The following is a 24,366-nucleotide window of genomic DNA, read 5'->3' on the forward strand; positions in this document are numbered from 1 at the left end:
TCCCCGTGAGAGAAGGCGTTGGTACTATCTCTGTTTTACCCAAGTAGTGCAATTAACCCAACAGGACCACTAGACTGTCCATTGTCTTGACTATCAGATATACACACTCACAAGAGAGGTGAAGTCACAATTGAACTGAAGCAGCCACTAACTTTAGGTGTGCATTCGGAGATGGCCAGGACCTGATTTTTCAAAGTGCTTTGCATTATACAGCACTTCTTATGTTCCAAGCACAGCTCCTGTTCATTTCCGTTGCAGCTATGAGTGCTCCACGCTTCTGCAAATCAGACCCTCGGGTCTCGAGTCAGGCACCCAGTAAATGAGGAACACACAGTTAATGACCACCTATGAAAAGTTGGGTGTAAGCGACCTGTGCCCAGTATCACATAGGAACTCTCTGGCAGAGGCAGAGATAGAATCAACATCCTCCTTTACCACATAATACTGATTAGTCCCAGAGCAGGTCCATCCTGTGCACTGAATGAGGCAGTGGTCCTGTGGAATAAACGGTTTTGAATGACATGATCACATAACATCATACTGCATACGCACGAGGGGGTTACATTAAGGTTGTACAGGTAACCTTAATACTGTCATTTCTAACTTCTGAGTGCTTGACTTCGCAGCTTTAATATTCTTTTAATCATAGGCATGCGCAGCCCATTTCATTAGGGTGTGCACCCAGGGAGCCCCGCCCTTGCCATGCCCTAGCCCCTCTCCCACCCACTCCCTCCTACTTCCTGCCCCCTGAATTCCCCCCTCAGAACCCCCAACCCCCCTGCTCCTTGTCCCCTGACTACACGCTCCTGGGACCCCTGCCCCTAACTGTCCCCCAGGACCCCACCCCCTACCTAAGCCTCCCTGCTCCTTGTCCCCTGACTGCAACCCTAGGACTACCTGTCCCTGACTGCCCCGACCCTTATCCACACCCCCGCCCCCAGACAGAGCCCTGGAACTCCCACGCCTATTCAACCGGTCCCCACCCCCTGACAGGACCCCCGGAACTCCCAACCCATACAACCTCCCCTGCTCCCTGCCTCTCCCAACCCCTCTCCACACCCCTGCCTCCTGACAGCCCCCCCAGAACTCCCGACTCATCCAACCCCCCCCAGCTCCTTGTCCTCTGACCATCGCCTCCAAAGACCCCCCCACGACCCTCCTTGCTCCCTGTCCCAACTGCCCTGACCCCTATCCACCCCCCCACCTCCTGACAGACCCCGGGACTCCCATGCCCTATCCAACCCCCCCTGCTCCCTGACCACCGCCTCCAGAGACCCCCCACCCCTAACCACCACCCCATAATCCCACCTCCTATCCAATCAGGGGCGGCAGGTTTGTATGATTTTTGGTGGTGCCCAAGCAGAGCTGTGCCAACCATAGGACGGATCGGGGCAACCGCCCTGGACCCCGTGCTTTGGGGGGCCTTGTGCTTCAGGGGGACACAGGGTCCAGGGCAACCTGGGGGCTTAGCGGGGAGCCTGGCACCAGCGAGCAACCCAGCCCCAGCATGCCCCACCCCTTCCCCCAAACCCCCACCACTGAGCAATGCTGGGAGCCGGTGGGGTGGAGCACAGCAGGCCAGGTCACTTGCTGCTGCCAGCGCCAGACCCCCTGCTAGCCCCCCAGGCTGCCCTGGGCTCCTTGTCCCCCTGAAGAATAGCCTGAGGCTCTCTCTGCCTGCAGCTCCGTCCCCCTCCCTGCAGGGGAGGCGTGGTCAGGCAGCTCTGGCACCGCCTCCCCACAGCTCCCATTGGCCGGGGTTCCTGGCCAATGGGCTGGGAACCAGGTCAGCGCTGGCAGGGGGGAGGGAGGCAGCGTACAGAGTTGCCTCTGCCGAGACTCTCCCCTGCATGCAGGGACACTGGGGAGGGGGGAGCTGCCCCCGAGGTGAGAGTGCCCACCCCCCGGCCCACCCCACCCTGCTCCCTGTCCCCTGACTGCCCCCCACAACCATGAGGGAGGCTCCTAGCAGTGTCTGGCTCAGCGCGGCGCCATACATGCTGCCCTATGGGAGCACGTAGCCCCGCCCCCCCATAGCTCTGCCTGCCCTGCATTAGGGGGTGCCCAGGCACACCCGGCACACCCCCTGCGCACGCCTATGCTTTTAATGCTGTTTATGGGGGTAACATCTACTTCTAGCCATCTGACTGTCCGTAACCAATCCAACAGAGTAGAAACTGGTCACATGACGAACACTCAACTGTGCTACTGCTCTTGTGAGTGTACCACCGACGTCTCCCAGGGATACCCTGGATGAGGCTGGCACACATGGCAGCTGACTCTCTCGGGTCTCCTGCCAGAGAAGCCCAGTGGGGTCACCCAACAAATCCCACGCCAAGGAGACGTCTTCCACTCAAGAGAGCCTGACTCCCAAACTCAGTCTCTTCCCTTGGAGCTGCCCACACCAGCAAGGGAAGCCTTGTTGCCACTACAGAAGTTGCTTACTTGGAAAATTAACAGCCAGAATGTTACATGTCTTTTTAGCTCTTTATGCAATTTAGCAATTAGAAACAAGAAAAGCCAGTACCAGGGAACTAGCAAGAACTCCACGAATCACCCCCCGGTTCCCGAACCACTGCTTTACAGCCCTGAACAGCTAAGAACAAACTAATCAAACAGTCCAGCGAGGGAGAGGTTAAATAGCGCCAAATAGCAAAGAGTGACGTACCTCCCGAATGTTCTGCTGCTCCATCTCGTGCCTCTTAACCATGGTTTTTCGCCTGAAGAAGCGGCAGTTTTTGTCGTAGAAGAGCCTCTGCTGGCTGAGTAGATGGGCCTCCTCTTCGGCCTGCGTGTGCTGCAGATTCTCTTTGTGTTTGGAGATTCGCTCTTGCTTCTCTTTTTTCGGTGTGCTGTGGTCCTCATTCATCTCCTGGGTGCATGCACACACCAATAAATGAGCAAGAAACAAGTCGCTTCTTAGGACCAACCTGCCTATCTAGATGATGCCCACATGAGCCCTCTGGAGCTAGATGGTAACGGTACACCCACGTGACTATGCACTCCCCTATACCTACTTATAACAACAGTAGTAGTAACAACATCATATTGTACTCCTGTAAGCGCCTCTCGCCCTAGGATCTCAAAGTGCGTTAAAGACACTACCCCTCACACCACCACTGAATTCCATTTTACACCTGAGGACCTAGGGACAAATGACTTGCCCAAAGCCTACATAAGTCAGTGTTAAAGCCATGAATAGAAGCCAGAAAAGGTTGGATTCCAATTCTGTGCTCTAGCTACTTAGCCGCCAACACCCGAGTTCACGATCAAGGCAGTTCTATTTAGGATTCTTTGATAATGACACCACCTAGCTTTTATATGATGCTTGTGCTAAGAATGACAGCAGAAGGAAATTCTGACTACCTGAACCAGTTTATAAAGTACAGAAGTGAAACCTGTGTTGAGCTGTTAACAGTGAAGCACACCCTACTGGAAGGCCACGTTCCTTGTACTGACGAATTGACACCTGGCTTCCTTTGTTCCGTCTGAACCAGCACCTGCAGCCTGGATGGTCTTTAAAGCCACCAAAGGCTGGCAGTAACAACATCTTTAATGATTTAAAAAAAAACAAAACCCAAACCCTCAGGTATGTAGTGAAATGCTCCCCAATCCAGTTTGGCTTTTCCTCAGGGGGTTGCCCTCACTCTGGGCCCAAACGGAACCATAGGCATTACTAATCTCAGTTTTAAATGCTACCAAGTATCCCATCACATGTGAAACACAGAGCCGCTGCTTTCATTTGGTAACTACAGTTGGACTGATTCCAAAGTCACTGCCAGTCTGAATAGCTTGGAGATCCTTTGGCCAGTTTCTCAAGCACAAATTTATTACACAGCTCTGTGACGTATGGCAAGAACGGAACCACGAGGTTTACAGGATCTGAATGGGTCCCCAGACCACCCCCCCTCTCTAGCTGAACTAAAATTATTGGCAGGGCAAACATCTGTGGGCTTATAGACAGCAATGATACGAACACAATGTAACGGCATCAAAAGGGATTGCTAGAGAGCACTCCAGGAAGAGTGACTCCTGGGCTCAATTCCCAGCTCTGCTACTGATTGGTCCTGTGACCCTGGGTAAGTCATCTAACCCTTCTATGTCTCAGTTTCCTCAGCTGCAAAATGAAGGTAATATATTTATCTATCCCCCCACCCACACACGTAAGGATTTTGGTAGCAAGTTTAATAAAGGAAAGGTTTGTAAAGTGCTTTTAATTCCCAACTGCAAGGTGCCATGTAAATGCACATTATGTCATGTACTACAATAGACTTGCAAGGCCAGCCACAAGAAGAACAGCGCCGTTTGGACAGTTTGTGTACTTGCTACAGTTTCCCTGAAGCACTCTTTCACAATACACCTTTTTTTTTTTAAAAAAGAGTTTCCACCGATTTAATGGTGTAGTGCCCCTGGAAAAACAGGATATTTGGGGAAGGTTTTTTTGGTTTAAATCTCAGCCAAGTGTTACAGCTCAATGAAGGTCGGCTAGATGGGATGGAGGCAGGCTAGCCTGCTTGTTCTCAGACACCCCTGGGGGCTGACTAGAGTCAGTGTCTGGGCACAGTCCCCCCAAGGTAACAAGGAGCGTGAAGTGTGCTCAGCTCTGCTAAGGGAATGGCAAAACAGTCCTTGTGGCAATACCAGGTACCCCATCATTTAACGAGAAGCATTATAGTGGTGTCAAATGGGCCCTCAGCCCAGGCTGCAGAGTGTGTTGGCCTCAGCCTCAAGGGCGTATGGATATAGAATTACACCGGGGGTCTCTCAGGCATTTTCCCTTCCTGGGGGTAGGGATGTAGTTGGTTTATTTTCTGATCAGGAGTAGGCAACTCCCCCCTATAAATTAGTCAATACCTGGGCGGCTGACGTGACATTGTTTAGCGTTAGCCCACAAGGTGGGACGCGGTTCTGGAGATTCCTTGTGTCAGTCAGCTCATCGCAGATAAACCAGTGCACCTTAAAGCGCATTAACAAGTTGAGGCTGGAAGCAGGACTACGTCAGGCCAGGCTCTTTGGACGGGCAACACTCAGAGGACAGTCCTGCTGGCAGCCTTTGGAGCACTGAGGCAAAAGCCTCCTCATTTCTGCAGACTTATCCTTGTCTGTATTTTCTTAAGCACACTTTCAGCAAAATACTTAAGTACATGCTTAAGTTTCATGGACTCCAATGGGCCTTAAGCACATGCTCAAGTGCTTTGCTGATTCACCCCCTTAATGAGGCTCTTCCCCTGCTCCTTGTTTGCTATCCCTTTTCTCCCTGCACTTTATGCTACTAGTCCCTTTGACCGGTGAGATGCTGCCTTTATGCATGCGGTTTGGGGTGGGACTGGCTGTATATATAGGCAGGCCATTTATTTATTTTGATTTTGTATTGGTAATTGCTGAGCACGCTGATGACTATTGGCAGGTACCTTAGAAATGGTTTAAATAAAGCTGATGACCAAGTTGGTGCTCAGTGAGGGATGCCGGTGGGAATTCTCCAAGAGCTCTCCTTTTCCCTCTGACTTTCAGTTTCAAAGACCCTGCTTTGTGGAGATTCACCTTCCTGTAGCTGGCGGATGCTACTGAGAATATTAGTAAATCACTCTGGAACGACCCCAGGCTCTCCCCGTTCCCGAAGGCCCGAGGAGTTAGGAATCTGAATTTGGATCGCCACATGGTAATGGGCATTAAACCACGGGGCAGGCCCAAATTTATCAAAAGCAAAGCTTGGACCGTACTTGCTCCAAACCTCTTTGAAATGTGGTGGTTCTTACCTCTTTAATCTTTTCCTTGCAAAGCTTGTACTGCTTCTTCTGACTTTCTAAAAAGGTCGCCAGGTCTTTCTTCTGCTGAGCCAAAATTTGTTGCTGGAATTTCTTCTCATCCGCTGCAGTCACCTTTGCCTGACAGAGAGAGAGTGAGTGAGTGAGCGAGTGCACCAAGTCTATCGCCAAGCAATCTGTAATTGTGCATTCTGTCCCTGCGGTGCAAGGTCCTAGCCTGCCACTATTCAACCACATGAAGGTTTAATTGTAAAAATTTTACCACCCACATACATTTAGGAATTTCTTTCGGTTTCCTGTCTCCTCCACCAAAACCAAATGTGAAATTGTTCATTCTCAAGGCTAGGACAGTGCAAACTTCTGTATCCTACCAATTAACATGTCTCACCCCATGACCTAGAACCATCACGTCTAGGGCTATGAGGGCAGTTCAGTCAGCAGTGTTACTAGTTATGGCCAACTCGTGCTTGGGGACAACTGTCCATTACGAACTAGATTGAGATCCAGCTGGTTTGGGTAAAACAAGCTACCAAAGCACCCTCAGACAGTCGCCACGTACAGCTCCCAAAACACGTTTTAGATATGGTTGAACAGTCTTTCCCTGGAGATCACTTGCAGTGCTTTCCTGTTCAGTCTCCCGGCCCAGATATGTAATTCATATAATTACTGACCTCCTTCTCCATGATAGCCACTTGCTTCTTGGCCAGCTTCTCCAGCTCAATGGACGAGTTGTTGGCATGGGTCTCCACCTCCTTCTGCAGCTTGAGGCGGTGCTCGTCCATCTCGGCCTTCAACTTGTTCTCCAGGGCGATCAGCTGCTTCTGGTGCTGGCGCCGCATCCGCTTATAACCTGACATCTGTTCCCGCAACTCGTTCTCCTGCTCATGCTCATGGATCTGTCTTGTAACCTGGCGTCATTGAAAAGGAAAAAAAAGTCAGAGGCTCCCTTTGCAGGCAAGTCTCCCCTTCACAGCTACTTACCTGCTAAGCAAACTCCCAGCACTCACAAATGGACTCCCCGGGAACACTGCTCCAGGTTTTTATAGAGGCAGCTACTGTCTAATGTCACAAATGGCCCAACATCGAGGAATCATACAGGCCAGGAACGCCTCTCGCCTGGGATGCACAGCCAGATTTTTCTACATTATTAAGGGGTTTCACGGCATGTCCAGTAACAGAACATGGCCTGTTCCTTGCAGGAAATGCCCAGCTGTTTATGCAGAAGAGAGGCAGGCAGCTCGCTGATCAGGTTAGGGAACGCCACAGAGCACTTGGAAACAAAGGCAGATCTAAGACCTACAGAGTCCCTCTCGGGCAGGGTTCATAAAATGGTCACGACATGGGGGGGAGAAACAAAACTCCTTTGCTTTGGCTCCACTTCTATCCCTTATTAAATCCTCTTCCTATGAGGAGCTGCCTCATTCCAGGCTTCCTCCCAAAGCGCTGGAGGGCAGCTCACTTTCATCGTCTACCCCCACACATTTCCTTCCCCTACCCGCAATCTAACCTAGAGTAACACCAGAACACACCGGGTCAGCACTTTTCATTATTAAATTGCCCCCTCTTTGCAGGTTCACCTTGAGACTGCTGGTTGCTGGCCCCCACCCTCCTTTCACTAAAGCTCATGGTGGAAACCCTGCACCTAGCCATCTACATCTGCACCTTGTATGTTATACCTGATTTCCATCCCATAAGGATTCTCCCCCCCTTGATTTTTATCTCCCCCAGCGACTGCAACAGCCTTACATTCTTCCTTATGGGTTGCTCCTGAATGATCGTCAAAATGTGCTTGCCAGTGTTATTTTCTGGATGCTGAAGCCGTGTTCCTGTTTTTATTATATGGACAATCCACACACAGAGGCAGATCTCCCTGCGCTCAGGTTCCCATGAGTGGCACAGACAGAAGCGAGGTGCTGGGTGCCGCACGCTCCTTAAAGAGCGATCCCGCCCATTGGACCCAGTGGTTCCGAACAAAAGGGCGCACTGTTCCATAACCGAACAGTATTAACAAGGTGGATCATACGGGCTAAGCAGATTACGAATACTGTTCAGCTGAAACAAACTCACAGGGTGCACAGATTTCCACGCTCTAAGTGCAGGCGTGTGAAGGAGAGGTAAGAGCCTCAGTTATGCCAGGAATTTTAAGAAGAAAATACCAATTGCAGTGCTCCCCGTTCAAAGGAGAGCATTGTCAGATAGACCACAACCATCTTCATCTTGGTAAAAAGATATGACCGTAGGTTTGCCTAACAAAACCACCATCTCACTATCTACTGCTATTCACAGGTAGTGGCTGGGGGTGAACGCTGGGCTTGGCATAGATGGCACACGGGATCAGAGACCATAGCCCTGCAGGCTTGCACGCCACACTTGCTCCACAGATCGAGCAAGAAGCAAATGGTGCTCAGACCGTTGATGGAGACTATGGAAACTTTACAAAACAAAACAACCCTTATTCTCATGCACAGTGGCAACTTTCTCTGCAGTTTGGGGGATCCCAGGCTCTTTTTGAATTTCTCTGTGGGTAGCTAAGTGGTGACCATGGCATCCACAGAAAAAGAAGTGCAAGGCACTGCATCATCACAGCCGCTAGAAGGTGTTAAGAAGCAACAGCTGAGCACTGACTTAGGATGGGGTGCATCAAGGGCCGTTGGATGGCTTTAATTTTAATAAAGGAGGAAAAACAGATGCTTTTGGTTATTAAACACTAGTTGGCCAGTCCAGCATTTTAAGACAGCTAGCTGGCAAGAAGCAGCGATCAACAAAACCATCTAAATCAACAAAACAGTACAAGTTTGACAAGACAGCTGAGATGCCATTGGGAACAACAGTACTGCTCTGTAGAGTGAAACCATGGTGGCTGCACGCTCAAATTCATTCCAGCCAAACTGTTTCCCAGGGCTGAAGAGTTCTTTGTTCTGCACCGGGCTATGAAAAGCAGATCTGGATGGAGGATAGGAAGAGGGCTGAAAGGCCTTTACCCTGTTGTGGACTGAGAACAGCGAGCAGGATGTAATAATGAACCATCAGTAAAATTGAAATCAAAGGCCCAGAATAACTGTTGATGAGAACAATGGAATTTATGGCACAAAATGGGCAACCACTAGTATTGCAGGAAAAAAAATGAAAGATGCATTTAATTCAGAGGAATGTATCCACCTAGACCATCCATTTTCTGTCTAAACCAGGCTCTGTTCCCAGGGGGAACCTGTGGCTGTGTTAAAGCCAACCTGTTAAAGCCAAACATGTGCCAGAGAAACAAACGTCTCCTCTTTACATCAAGGATCGAAGGACATTAGTCTGAAGTTAACTAGACTGATTATATACTTGCACACCAGCAGCAGGAAGTGAAACCAACTATGGCAAGACGAGTGACAGTCTTCAAATGGATACGATGGGGGTGAAGGTCAGTCAGATGTTAAGGACACAAAATCATAGGAACAGCGAGGAAGCATTATGACAACATGTTAATGGCACCCTTAACTATACAAGGACATTAAAGTGCTTTATGAACAACATAATCCTACAGATTATAACAGATAAGGGAAGAAGACTGATTTGTTCACTGCAAAAGTATTTCCCAGATGATCAGAAAATGTCAGAATACTTTAGGGCCAAACATACTAGACGTTGTTAAAGCTCTGTGTTGAAATGAACATACAACAGTTGTCAGGACAGCTACAGAACTGAACGGCTGAATAAAATACAATAGCTTGTCCCCTATCTTTAGTATGGTTAAGGGATGTGTAACCAGGTGTCTTTTCCAGCCTGCTCCCAGCCACTCTACACATTATACAGAATCCAAATCCTCCCTGAGATTTGGTTTTATTAACAGACATTAACAGTAAGAAAGTTTAGCTCAAACCTCCTCCCTAGCCCTACCTATTACTTGGACTCCTCCCTACACACTACTCAGCCCGCACACCATATCCTCTCCCCAGAGAGCCATGCCCACCTCTCCTATCCAGGTGAGATGAGCAACCAGAATCCACATAACCATTTCCCAGAAATATCAGCCCCTGCTACCAGGGTGGGGTGTTTCAAGAAAACACGCCCAGTTTCTTACAATGAGAAAAAGGACTATGAATGAGAAGACTACAGAACAGAATAGTGTATCAACTGAAGACTTTCTGGGCAGGGGTTGAGGTACTATCAGTCAGGTGATTCTGTCAAGACAAAGACACACCAATGCCATAGATTTTCAACAGACCCAGAAAACAGTACATTAATTAAAATATATATGTCTGTATGTGGAATCCAACTGGCCTGATGTTATTTCAGTGGTCAGACCCATAGAACACTGCCTTCATGTACCAGATGCCTAAGGAGTTTAAGGTCCCAGAGTGAGAATACAAGATTCCCTTGTCTGCATTTTGATTCCAAACAGAATAAGAAGGCCTTCAGTTGAATCCACATTGCTACTGCCACTTTAACTCTCTAGGATTTTAAGCACCAGAGGCCATCGTCTCGAAAACTCATATTAAGTGAACAACTATGAAGATAGACATCCAGAAGTGTGATGGGTCCTGAGAAAAAGGGGTCAAGCCCTAAATAGATAAATAAATAAATAAATTCAGACAATACTGTTACTGTCATCCAACCCCATCCTGTCTCTAAATGCATGGATTTGACAAACTTCCTTTTCAGGGTAGATGCTGCCTGGCATTTGTGATCAAGATGCAGCATGTCCTGCATTCTTTCCAGGTGAGGGGAACTGGGGTTTTCCAAGCTCCGGAGTGAAGGTTCTTGAATTGTGGCTTGTGGACCACTGGTGATCTGCAAAACATGTGCTTCATGATCTGTGGCAGGGCGCACAAGACTGACGCCTCCTATATTGCATTAAAATCAACAAAAAGCACATGGGACGCTTTCTCCTTACTGTCCCATGTCAGTGATGCTCCCTGTTGCCACAGGGATGTGACAGAATTGCAAATGGTCTGAATCATAAACAATGAGAAAGAAGGCAGCTCATGTTAAATAGTAGTCCACACTATGAACAAATCTGAGAATCTCTGCTCCAGAAGAGGACTAAAATCGGCCTTAAAAGACCCACCAAGTTAACAATCACACTCTTGCCTGAATAATTTTTACCTACTATTGTTACAAAAAATACCAAAGATCACAGTCTCTGAAAGAGATTAGAGAAAAAAATATTTCTGTTTTCACAGCTTGTTTCCTTTGTGCCTCTAGCAGCACTTTGTGGGTAGTCCATTTCACTGTTTCTCCTGTAAAGCCAGTCAGTTTCCCTATTGTTTGGGTGGTGCTCTCATGCAGAAACAGGGCAGAAAAACACATTTAAAATCAATGGGAAAGTGTAACTGTATAACCATAACTTTTATCATGGGGCTCAGGGGTAGGTGAGCTACTTGAAATGACTTTGAACTAATGTTTGGCTATGGACTACATTTCATTTCAAATTGACAGTGCCCTTTTAGAGACACCCATCTCCTCTGAGAGCCTGCACTAAGCCAAGTCAGCCCAGGGAGAACCTGAAGGTTCAGAGATCACAGATATTGGTCCTGAATTCAACCAGCTGGGACAGCTATTCTGCTCCCTCCCCAGAGCATAATGCATTCTATCTATAGTGCTGTCCATCTCTCAGGCTGAGGGGTTTGAGGGAATCTCATTGGAAGATGGGGTCAAGTATCAGAGGGGTAGCTGTGTTAGTCTGAATCTGTAAAAAGCAACAGAGGGTCCTGTGGCACCTTTGAGACTAACAGAAGTATTGGGAGCATAAGCTTTCGTGGGTAAGAACCTCACTTCTTCAGATGCAAGTAATGGAAATCTCCAGAATCTCTTCCTCACCCTCCCTGATTGAACTAACCTCGTTATCTCCATACTGATTTATACCTGCCTCTGGAGATTTCCATTACTTGCATCTGAAGAAGTGAGGTTCTTACCCACGAAAGCTTATGCTCCCAATACTTCTGTTAGTCTCAAAGGTGCCACAGGACCCTCTGTTGCTTTTTTCATTGGAAGATATTTTTCACCCCAACAAAACAACGTATGTTTACACAGAGGTTTTCATCCCAAGAGATCACTACTAACAGCATCAGAGCAGTCCATGGCCTTTATGAAATAGTTCTCTCACAACTGTACAACTCTTCAGGGGTTGGAGGGCAGAACCCAGAGAAAGCAATTGATGGATAGCAATAGGGAGTGGTCTGGGGTGGGGGGGAGCAATCAAATCTGCTCTTATTTTAGAAGGTGCCAATGCCATGGGATCTAACGTCCATGTAGAGAAGACAGCAGAGTGAAAATCAACTAGAAGAATGAAGAACCATTGAGATCTGAATGGTTGGTTGCAGGGATGCTAGAAATCTCCCATGCGATGCTCACTAAGTAACCAACCCCCTTCTGAGTTTTCCCTCTGTACGCTCCCCCTAAAACAGATTGGAATGAGGATGGGTTATGAATCCTCCCCCTCCATAGAATTATTAACTGAAACTGTAGTGGCATATAACCACAAAAAGGTTATATAAGTGAGGTCTTTGAATCAAAGGGGGGGAAGCCACTGATATAACTGAACTGAAAGAAAATAAGTATTCCCATTATAAAGTGAAATAAAACCTACACAAAAGATTGTAATACCCACACATGAAACTACATCTCCTCTACCCGTGACGGGTTTTTATGGGGAAACAGTTTTAATCTTTTTCTTTGTATTTGGATCAGGGAGGAACAACAAAACCTCCACCTAAGCTGCTACTGTATGTTGCTTTCCTGTCATTCCATTTCATTCCTGGCATAAGAAAGGACAGGGAGATGTTCACGGATACAGACACTGGAAGCAGAAGGATGGACGCGTACGGATGAAAGGAAATCCCATGCTTCACCCAAGAAGAGAGTGGTGCTGGTTGATATAGTGAATGGCTTTAACCGGTGGGTATTATTGTCAGTCTCCTATTCACTCTTGCCAGGAGATACCATGGTGCGCATGCACCGCTGCACTCACTTGAACTCCAAACCAGCACAGCATGACCCCAAACGTACTTCGCCTCAGGAACGTGCCCCATGGAAATGACCGGAAAAAAGAAAGTTCCCTACTCAGTCTCACAACCCCTTTAACTATACGGTGATTTGGTCACATAGGAAAAGAAGCTTTAGAAAATCCAAGTATCCCAGAGACCCAGTGCACAGAGTATCAGCCCCAGAGAAGGCGGCCATGAAGTGGGGTTTCGGAGTGACCTTGGGCTGTCAGCTGCTCTGAGCAGAGGAGTTCAGGGGGCTGTCTGGACAATGCATTTCATCATCACATGAGCACCCTCTACTGCCTGGCAGATGGCTCTCAAAACTCCTCCATTGCCTGGGATAACGTGTTGATAGCAGAATTAACTGAAGTATTAAGGCGAAGGAATAGAACCCCTGGAGAATTACAAGGTGAAAGAGAAGAGGAATTATGCCCTCTGGTGCTGGGGTTAAGGTAGCGAGGAGCCTTCCATGGCAGGTAAAACATATCAGCCAGCAAGATGCCAGTATACATATGAGGTTTTTTTGGCTTGTCCCATAACATTTTGAGTAGTTTATCATTTGTCCCCCTGGACTCCAACTTGACTGGAAAGAGGTTCTCCTACTTGTTCAATGCAGACAATTGCTTGGCACTGTACCGTCTACAAAAACAGACAGTCCCCAACACGGGAATATCAGAGAAAGGGTGTAGGCGATCTGAGGTCCCTGCTGTGTCAGGAATGCTGATATGAAGACATCTAATGCACAGGTTTCTAGGTCACCCTTTGAATTTGGGGGGGGGGGGGGGAGGGGAGGGGAGGAGACAATCAGAGCATGTGTTACTCAGAAGTACACCTGGGAAAAGAAACTCACTGCCCTAGATGCAGGCCAACAACAGGAATGGTAGTAGTCTAAATTCCACTGCTTCATTTTAGGTTTCAGCAGCACAAATAAGATTAATATCCCCGCCGCACAGGCTTTAACCTAAGGTTAACACACACACACACACGCTGGGGTTGTGGAAGGGAATCAGCAAATGGTGGTGACGGGGAAGGGGGAATCATTCAGATACACAGTAAAACAAAAAGGGGGAGGGGTTACCATTGTAATTTCTGGGTTGGCCTGCGATGATGTCATAATAGGCAGCAAATGCCATGGCCAGACACTGGATACTTTGTAAATCTTCCTATCCATGTGACCTCTAATGTCAGTTCAGCTGAAATATTTAATATTTCAACTATTTTCAGTTTAGGACCCAGTTTCTTGCTTATGCCATCGCTCTCCCCCCTCAGAAGGCTGCTGCTGATTTCAGGCTGTGTGTATGAGACACACAGAGAGATGGTGGAGGAGGCAAGAAAACTAACTCTTCCGGCACACACCCCTTTTGCTACTACAAAGCCATCTACACCAATCCCATTTGCAATAGTACAAATGCTGCCTGATCCTACCAACCCCTTCTCCTCTCTTTGTGAGCCCACAGGCTGCTATAAACCCACATTTACTGGAGCCAGGCAATGTTTCATGGATTTGAATGGGGAAATAATGCAGTAAATACAGTTGCTTGAAATAAATAAATCAATGAGCCATCTATAGCCAGCAATTCATCCCTGGGAGGTAACTGTCTCCTTTTTTAAATGATCAAATACATCAGCACTTGGATTTTTTTTTGTTCAAAACCAAAATCTATTACCCATACACGTGCAAATAAAGATATATGCATGCACACCGATTAGTCTCTTACTAGTGGTTACTACTAACAAAAGAGAGAGATGCAATATAGAAAAAATCAGAGGAAATCAACTTCACTCATAAATATGTTTGATTTTACATAGGCTGAAAACACACCCAGAATGGATTTTTTTTTTTTACATGTTCTCTCTCTCTCTCTCTCTCTCTCACACACACACACACACACACACACACACACACACACCCCTTTCTGTGCAATATCTAGTTGCTATGCCAACAAAAAATATATGGGCGAGAAGAAAATTCTTAACCCTCTTCCCAACCAAAGAGACAGAGAGGAAGAAGAGGGGGGGTGGGGTGTTTGCTTACCAAAGATGCTGATTTGATTGTGGCAAAGCGCTCTCGGTTCCGGTAGTGGAGGGCCTGATTCTGGACTGACTGGGTAGGCCGCAGCTCAGGCCTGTGCTCCCTGTGGCCCACCTCATCCCTTATAAATACATGATCCTGCAGAAATGGATAAAAACAAGGAGAAAGTCCAGCTGTGCTCTTTCCTCGCCGGCTGCCTCTTTCTCACCCCTCTTTCTGCACAAGCACTGCTGTTTGAAATGCATAGTTTAGCTCTCTGCTAGCCCCTGCAGCTCTCACAGTACAAAATGAATAAGCAACACATTGCAGCCTTCAGTTAAGAATGTCAGCTGATCGCTAGTGGGATGCCTTCTGAATCCCTGGCAGAATTTTTTTTTTTTTTTAACCTCCAGAATTACATATGTGCAAAAAAACAAAGGAAAAGCACAAAGCAATGCAGAGCAATCAGACTCTTCAGAAAGGTTTGCTTAAAGCGCTGCAACCAAATAATCCCTTTAAAAATGTGATTTCCATGTCTAGCCAGGAGGATGCCGTTCCCTTTTAACACAGGAGCAAGATTTTGCCTCATTCCCTTTCAAGACTTGCTTTCTCCTTAATTTGATCTTTTTGTTTGCTAGCTGCTCTGAAGAAGGATCATTCTGCCTAAAAACATTGCAGGCTTGAAGAGACCAGCTTCCCGATCTTGTGCTGGGAAGACTCGGTGACCACTCAGGGATCCTGCTTTCCAGTCATGATCATGCACAGTTCTAGCACTTTCTCTCCACAGCCTCGCAAAGGGGTTTTTTTTTTTTTTTTTTTTTCATTATTTAAAGAGACAGCTCATAGGTTTACCACAAATGGTCTTCTCTGAAATCTCTCACTCTCTAGTTGTGAAAGGCTTAAGAACTAGTGATTTTGCAGCGGAAATACCATGCATTTAAGCGTCGCAACAAAAAGCAGTATTCTGTTGCTCGCTCAAAATCCACGTCCTCTCCAGACAGGCCTGTGAAAGTCCAGGACTGTTGACTTGTTAAGAGAAATGGCTATAAAGGTAACTTCCAAAAGGAAAAAGTATTTGAAAACTGTGTCCCCAGGTCAGCCCAGCCATGCCCAGTACCCTGGACATCTTGCCTAAGAATTCCAACTGCTGCTCTCACCAGTGCAGGTTCAAAGGACCTGGCAAAGGTGGAAGCTCTGGAGCAGACGGAGTTGCCAACTCTTGTCATTTGGTATTTTCTTAAAGCCCCAGCTCTTGAAATCAATTACATGAGAATCTCTGTTTTCATTTAAAAAAAATAAATTTCTAGCCCTTGTGGCTATAGAATAAAGGTTGAAAATGGGACTCATAAAAGCCCTCATATCAGAAGGCAAAGAAAAAGATCCACAAACTAATTTAAAAAAAAAAATCTCCTGATTTTCAGAGGCCTGATTCATTATTTTTGAACACTTAGTGGAGGCAACACTGCAGATGGCCACTGACTTCGTAGCCATCCTGTCCTCTAGACCAGCGCTGACCAATATTAGGAAACACAGTTACTGGCTGGTCTATACCAGTATTCCCACTTGTGAGTACTACTGGTAGGAAACTGTATGAAACAACTCTAGTGTAGACAAGGTGCGTCTTGACATGCTTCTTCCTTGCCTCCTAGGAGCATACCTCTCACACAGACTTTATTTTAGATCCATATTTTACCCAAGTTCGTGCACTTTCTATATTGTGAACAATATGTAGCAGGAAAGTAAAGGATATAGGAAATATCTATATATCCAGAAGTGAACCACCCATCATTTTAAGGTGCCTAGAGCCAACCATTTTTCTTGTGTCCCTCATTTTGGGATTTTGCACTCTACACTACATCTCACATTTGAGCTTTGGCGGGGTGGGAGGAATAGCCAGGGTTGTCACGGAACAGAATTTACAATGGCCCCTGTATTTTTAGCATCTTCCCTCCAGGCAAGAGAGAAGATGCTAAACAACCTGCCACCCCTAAATCAGGTGGGGACAGGAAAGGTTTAAAAATTGGAGAGTGGGCAGGGAGAGAAAGAGATTAATAAAAGGAAGTCTTCTAGAAATAGAAAGCCTGTGGACTGTTAGAAGAATATTATTTTATTTTACATTTTTGTCATCCCGATGCTGGGAATTTTATTGGATTCCGATTACTTTTAACAGAGGCCAACACTCCATAAGGTTAGAGAGCAGCCATCCTTGAAACTAGTCTGATTTTTAGCTTTCAGCTGTGTGCGCGCATTACAGAGGGAGGAGGGTCTAAAACAGGGGTCGGTAACCTTTCAGAAGTGGTGTGCCGAGTCTTCATTTAGTCACTCTAATGTAAGGTTTCGCGTGCCAATAATACATTTTAACATTTTTAGAAGGTCTCTTTCTATAAGTCTGTAATATATAACTAAATTATTGTTGTATGTAAAGTAAATAAGGTTTTTAAAATGTTTAAGAAGCTTCATTTAAAATTAAATTAAAATCCAGAGCCCCCCGGATCGGTGGCCAGGCCCGGGCAGTGTGAGTGCCACTGAAAAATCATCTCACGTGCCGCCTTCGGCACACGTGCCATAGGTTGCCTACCCCGGTCTAAAATGTATATACATGCCTGAATGAAGCTAAAGCTTAGATCCCCGTCTTTACTGAAATATCATGATTAAATATTTAAATTTCAAGAATATTTTTCAGCTAATTAGGTTCTTGTGGGTCTATTGGGAAAATAATCAATCTATGAAGCTTTGTAGGATCGGAGTGTTCTGGGTGACCGGGGCTTTGTAAAAAACATTATTGATAAGATAGGCAATAGTGTTCCAAGCAGATGGACCAGCCACTAAAAATAAATCTTCTGGAATCCTAGTTTGGAACATTTTTAGAAGTAGAGTAAGGAGGCCTTCTGGAGTTCTCCACACTGCAATGACCAACCTAAGGACAAGAGTGACTGGCCGGGGGTGAAATGCAGGCTATACCTCATATCACCCCCGCCCCCAGTAAACCCTTTAACTAGGCTGATGGGCAAATTTTTGGCTGAAGGACCTTGGTCTCAATTCAGAGCTTTAAGGGGAAGGGACACCACTGGTTAAAACAGGGCGATTCTCCAGAGTCCAGCAAGGCACAGAGAAATGTCCTGTTTGGGGGCTCGGCGAAAAGGGAGTGTGTGCAAAAGATGTAGGTCTTTAGCTCTAGCAGGACAGCAGCTATTACATTAGTGTGGCAGAGGTCAATGCAATCTACTAAAACATTCTTATGAAAAAAATCAAGTGAAGTAACCGCCTTTCCATTTCCCACAAGACAGCCTGAAATGATGCCTTCTCTTTGACACTGTTTCATTCATTTTAATTTTCCCCCATAAGAAATAAGCGGGTGAGATCCCTTGGATTCTCCAAGGGGTGGCACCTCAAGGATTAAAACTGTGTCCTCACATCTTCATGCGCAACTTCCATTGACTTATGTGCAGCAGCATCTTAGGGCAGCCCAGAGAACCGTCTGCAAGAGGTGAACAACATAAAATCTTTCAACAGCTCTTTATTGACGTAGGTGAGGGACGTGGCAGTTAATTTGTAACCAAGCACACAAAAAGAATGGAAATTTTAATGGCTGGAGAACCTGGTGTAGACAAACGCCCAAGACTGTCCTTGGAATCCCCGAGTCAGGGTTCGGGGCTTCTGCCTCATGCAACATCTCCAGCAACCCTGGGTAAGCTAACAGGGAAACACATTCAGATAAATGCATCATGTTAGCCAGAAAAAATCTACATCCAATCTTTGTAGTTGTCAAGACCAATGGGTGACATTATCATAGCAGTGACAGCTGGCACCAAATAGGTAAAAGGAAGTAAGACAAATGAGCCATGAGGACCCTATTGTCTCTCTGTCAGGGAAGCAGACACTGGGTGGTGAGGCCAACAGCTGCTGAGAGAGAGGTCTAGCTACAATCACAAAGAATGGATGTCTGTAGGTTCCATCTATTTCCTTTTTCCTTCCTTTCTGCCAATAGCCTGAGCAACATCTTTTAGTTTTCAGCGGATATGGGTCCAATCTGGAACTTGGTTCCAAGCCCCCTTGTATGGGTCTTTGAAGATGTTAGGAGCCAAACTTGGAATCTCAGGCCAACCTCTACAACCAGACCATTGGATCCAAACACTCCAAAGTTTGGATCTGGGTCTATCCAGGCCTACATTTTGTTGACCTGGACAGCATAAGGCACATAACTGGGTTCAAACAGGCATCTGAGCACCTTTTATGCAATGATGACTATTCACACAGCACACCTATGAGGCAGTAAGGTACTATCATCACCACTTTATAGATGGGAATCTGCAGCACTGAGAGGTGAAGTGACTTGCCCAAGTTCCCACTGGCAGAGTAAGGAACTGAATGCCAGAGTCCCAGTCCAGTGCTATCAATCCAAGACCATCCTTCCTCCTCTCTGCTCATTGAAAAACAATCTTTAAAGGCTAACCCACTACACTAGTGCAACATTCTGAGGACATCTCCATATTCACAGCACTCAGATTACTGAGTATATTGTGCGAACAATATCCCCCTCACTGCTCTGACCACATAGTCTGATCAAGTTTTTTCATGACCACACACGAGAATTAGCTTAATCGGGTCTTTTTTTTTTTTTAAATGGACTCATGCCCAAGAGCATTATTCACAGCTGCATGGACCAGAACACACTTCTGAAACACAACCTTCGCACACATGCTCAAAATATCTGCCGAGCAGAAGCCAGCAATAACTGGGGATGAGCAAGTTATATATGAAACAAAGGTGAACTCAACATATTAAGTATATATGGTTTGAGCCTGTTCACACTGAAGTCAATGAGAATTTTGCCTTTGATTCTGATGGGAACATGAGCAGACCCACAGCTTGCCTTAACTGTTTCAGTACATAAAATCATGGTTTCCCATGCAATTCTGTGAAAGGTGAAGCAGGCATATGTAAGTGCGAAGAATCAAGGTGACAACATTAGAGAAAAGTCTCCATGATCTTAGCTGAGAAATTTGATGGGAGAAATTCATATACGTAGAAAAACTGCATCAACGCTGATCACATTTGATCAGCAAGAAGCTAAATTCCCAAGCTTTCCTTTTCAAAAGAGCATTCACCGACATTTTGTATCTTGACTGATGCTAGGGGTAACAAGCAGTAGCACAGCAAGCAAATTCCTCTCAGACAGGTCAAGAGGACAGATGCTACCTGGACAACAGTATCCAATAGACCCCGAGAACTGCCAGCCTTCTAGACACAAATATGAAGGGGAGTGCTGCTGAACTAACCATGGGTAGGACCCTAAAGGGAATGTACAACCAAGCTGTGACAACCTCCTCCATTTCCCAGAATTCAAAGGGGGGAGGAATAAAACGATCAGCTGAGCACAACACATTGGATGTATCAACAACCTGCAGATAGGGTCACTTTCAACAAGAGCCCTTTTGGATACGAATGCTTGCAATCGTTCAAGGCAGGCGGGCAAGTACAGAATCACATCTTACTCTCCACACGCAGCCCAGAGGCTCCAAAAGTCCCACTCACCCTTCCCAACCGGAAGGAAAATCCCATCAGATCTTACTCGTTCTCTAGGGGTAAATCAGAAACTTCAGCCTGTAGGGCAACATACCCCTATATATCCCATCCACTCCCCATAGACTGGCTGCGCACCTAGTATCCCCACCATCACTAGATCCAGCCAGGATGCCACTTACGCATCATGGAGCGGCGAGGAGTCATGTCTATACAACGTATTTTGTTTTCATTTGTAGTTAAGTTGCAACAGGACATTGGGCAGAGAAAAGAGGAGTCGACTTTGTTTGTGGAGCTTAACAATTAATGTTCTCCTTTCAGAACCCTTGTTTTAAAAATGTTTTATACAAACGAGTATTTATTTGCAATCTGACATCCTAAAGATTTCACCAGAGAAATAATATTATGACGAAACACTAAGTGCTTAGTGTTGGTAGCAGCACACCAGCAGCAGCTCTGCATTGTGGCTGAACAAAAACAACAATGTGGAATGTGATACTTAAAAAAAAAAAAAAGACACCGCCTTTATTTGTAGTAAAAATGCTGTCCTCATTACACCCAATCTAGCTGAAATATTGTGATCTAGTCTCCCAAGGAGGTGCTCCAAGTCCTGTCACTTGACATATTTAGCTAGGACAATGTCTACCAAGACACCACAAGACACATGATTGCAGCATCAGTTTGATGGAGCGGTTGACAATAAGTCATCTATGATGTGTGTGAGCCGAAAAGGAAGGGCGCTGATATGCTGCAGAACAGCACCCTGGTAAATATGAATACACCAAAAACGTCCCCTTGCAGCTAATGCCGAAAGGGACACACTGTATGCTCTGTCTGGCTGTGAAGAGTTACCGCCACAGTCAACATGTTTTATGGTGAAAGCGGCATTTGGAACATAGTCATGCTTCCTGCTCCATTACTGCAATGGGTTTCGGTGCTTTATGCTTACGATGGCACCAGCATTTATTCCTCCCTATAAAATAAAGGCAACTGTAACTGCTGATTAAACCCTAAGAAGGCAATTCTCAAATGCCATCCCCGGCTAGAATTATTCAGGAGTCCAAACGAGTAGCAGAGAGCATCTCTGGGGTACCATGCAAATGGTTATGCAGGATGGACAAATCAACACTTGGCATTTCTAATGCACACAGCAAAGTAGTATCTGGATGCCATAAGCAAGGAAACAACATTCTGTCCTCCAAAGACACAGATCTTCATCCTTACTTTGCTTTAGGATACCTTCACTGATGGCATTTGGGCTTTGTTGTTCCTGGGTCATGTGGCTTTAGAAGCATATGGCGAATTCAGAGTGCACCTGGCACAATTTTTTTCCCCCTTCAAGATACAACTGTTTGGTCTGCACTTAAGATGTCATTTTGCCTGCAATCCGTAACCTGAGTGAATGACTGACTCCACTTCCAAAGGGAGATGACCTGGGGAATGTATATCCATAAGTAACATGATCTTTGGCTACAGAAGTAGTTACCCAACTCTCTCTAAAGAGAGACTGATCCACGTTTCAGCTAGTAAATTAGTGAGATGCCTCTCCATTACACTAGCTAGATTAACACAGCATACAGAGATGCAAACACTGGGAAGGAAAAAACTCCCAGGTAGCTTGTGGGAGCTGGATGGAGACATGACAGACACCTGGGCTTCTTTTAAGAAATGTGGTGTTGGTCACTGGACCAGCAGACTGCTCCCTCAGGAGGTCCTACAGCTGCAATGCGATTCAGAAAAGGGAGGCGGTGGAAGGCGTGCGGCTGCCTGTCACTCTCGCCCGTTTGTGTGTCCTGGGTTCTGTTGGTACCAGCTGTGACAACTGGCTCAGAGTGGATATTAAAACTACCCACCCTGCCTAGAGAGGGGCAGCCTTCCCCTACACTCCCATCTACGAACTCAGTCTTGCTCTGCTGGACTTTTAGCACATGAGCTCAAGGGGCCTTTATTCTAAACACAAGCTTAGATGCTACTGACAGCCACGGCTTTAATTCTCTGTCAGAGATTACGTGCCTAGAAAGGGTTTTGGACACACCTTCTCACTGCAGAGCTTAATGATGTTCACAAACGTAGGATGGCATGAGCGAACTACCCACAAATCCCAAGAGTAGCTAGATGAGAAACACAAGGTCATTTCATTTATTTTTGGCCAGAAAGCATGCTCCATTTCTTTATTTTTAAAAATCTACGGCTGTCTAATAGAGATGAACATGCCAGTGCAAGGGGTTTGGCCTGCTTCTTATGCTTCACTTAGAATTCAAAATAGCTAGTAACAGCTGTGACGCTTAGAATCTTTGCCAGGGGCATCCAAACTTTGCTCAACCAAGGACTTCATTGGTGTCTTGCCAAGAACCCAAGGCCTGCCTCTAATTTGCAGAAAATGGAATCAGTTGCAGCTCCTATCCAGACTGGCCTCTCAGACCAGGAAGGAGAACTGCATGATGGAACCTGTAGTTTTCATGACACCACTGAATTATTATAAACTTTTAAGCGGAATGTGTGCGAGAAGAGATTGACAGGTTTATAATATTTTAAGCTGGATTCCTTTAAAACATTAGTATCCTTATGTAATTTTGCCAGCCTGTGATGTTTTAATAGCTTATTCTCCCGGCCGACAAGTATACCTGTCATAGCCGTGCCATCAGTAATATACATGTCTTCAGTCATGAGCACTGCATCAACACTGCATGTAAGCCAAGAGGTACGGTGGGAATTTGCAAAAGGTCTAAGGAGTTAGGCACCAAACTCTCATTGGCATTACTTGAGATGGAAGACACTCAGCACCAGACACTGACAGCTGTATACAAATCCTGAAAAACTAGACCATAACCCTACCAATCATCCTGTATTTATACACAGGAAGTATTGTAAAATTACCACAAAATGAAAGTTTATTCTTAAAATGAAGAGCTACTCCATTTGTTTAAAATAAATGCAATTCATGTCTGATAGGAGCTGCACACATTTTATTTTCATGAGCTGTAGTGACATTTACAAGCCAGTAAAATCATTGTAACTTATGAAAACAAACATCCACATCATCCCCCTCAAAGTGTATCTTGTATATCTGGGCACTACATGCAAATACGTAACAAGAAAGAATAAAAATATTTAATTTCTGAAACCTACATAGAAGGAGAAGCAGCTCCAGCTATGATCAGGGACAGCATAAAGCCTCTCTTCTTCTCTCCATTAGGGGGAATATGTGAACTGGTGTTTCACACTTCACCACTGTTTCCTTAAAAAGGACTAACGCTGAAGGTGGGGTTTCCAGCATATTTCAGAGGGTAAATCCGGGAGTACTCTTTAAAACTAGAACTAAATTATGCTACTTCCCTATCAGTACCTTTATAAATATACGTATCTGGTAATTTATTGCTTGAAGGTACAGTTGAGAGCACATGAGAAAAGTCTGACATTGCAGGCGTTGTCATTTTCAATGACAAACTGCAGTTTTTTTTTTTTTTTTTAGACAAGCTTGTTTAGAAGAATAAGCATTTAAATGGTAAAACTAGGCTTTGCGGTTATCATGCCACTGAGAAATTCACACTTCTATTGTAGCACTGTACAGTGGGATGTTAGCTTCTCTAGCTGCAGACCACCACTATATATACTTTAAAACTCTTTGTAAAATCAGTTACAGCAACCACCTCGATTTGACTGTCCATCATTTGCGGACACTACTCGGGTTATGTAAAAGTTAATTCTGAATGGTGAGTGCAGGGCTAGTGCCTGGCCTGTATCCAGATGACTTCACCTCTGAAGCTGCCACTTTAATAAGCAGAACAGATAATCCGTGAAAGAGAGACTCAAAGAGCAGTGCGGAGTGGAATTTTGCTTTAAAACTTACCTCGCAGGAGTGCTTCAGTGTGCAATGCTCCTGTCCAGGGGAAGGATCCAAGTACAACTCAGACTTTGGTCACAAACTGTGACTGCTAAGTGGTGCCTTAGTAGATGAGGCCACTTCAAACCACAACACACAATGTGGCACAACTGCTCAGAGGAGAACGAGGATCGGAACCCTACGAGGTGTTGCAGGCAAGGATGAAGGGGCACATGCAGAGCTGGGTGAGGAAGCATGCAGAGAACCTACCTG

At 45.9% G+C, this 24,366-nt stretch overlaps 1 protein-coding gene across 2 annotated transcripts in view; it reads right to left on the bottom strand.

Moving 5' to 3' along the window:
- TAOK3 (TAO kinase 3) overlaps positions 1-24,366 on the bottom strand; it is a 145,521-nt gene that overhangs the window by 10,310 nt on the left and 110,845 nt on the right. For both annotated transcript variants that reach the window (XM_054006660.1, XM_054006661.1), the window contains exons 14-17: positions 14,772-14,906; positions 6,437-6,673; positions 5,757-5,885; positions 2,669-2,872 (exon numbers count right to left, since the gene is read on the bottom strand). In XM_054006660.1, the coding sequence (XP_053862635.1) occupies positions 2,669-2,872; positions 5,757-5,885; positions 6,437-6,673; positions 14,772-14,906 (705 nt within the window). The remainder of the gene's footprint in view (positions 1-2,668; positions 2,873-5,756; positions 5,886-6,436; positions 6,674-14,771; positions 14,907-24,366) is intronic.

Source organism: Malaclemys terrapin, chromosome 16, assembly GCF_027887155.1.
Source record: "Malaclemys terrapin pileata isolate rMalTer1 chromosome 16, rMalTer1.hap1, whole genome shotgun sequence".
Lineage (NCBI taxonomy): Eukaryota > Metazoa > Chordata > Testudines > Emydidae > Malaclemys > Malaclemys terrapin.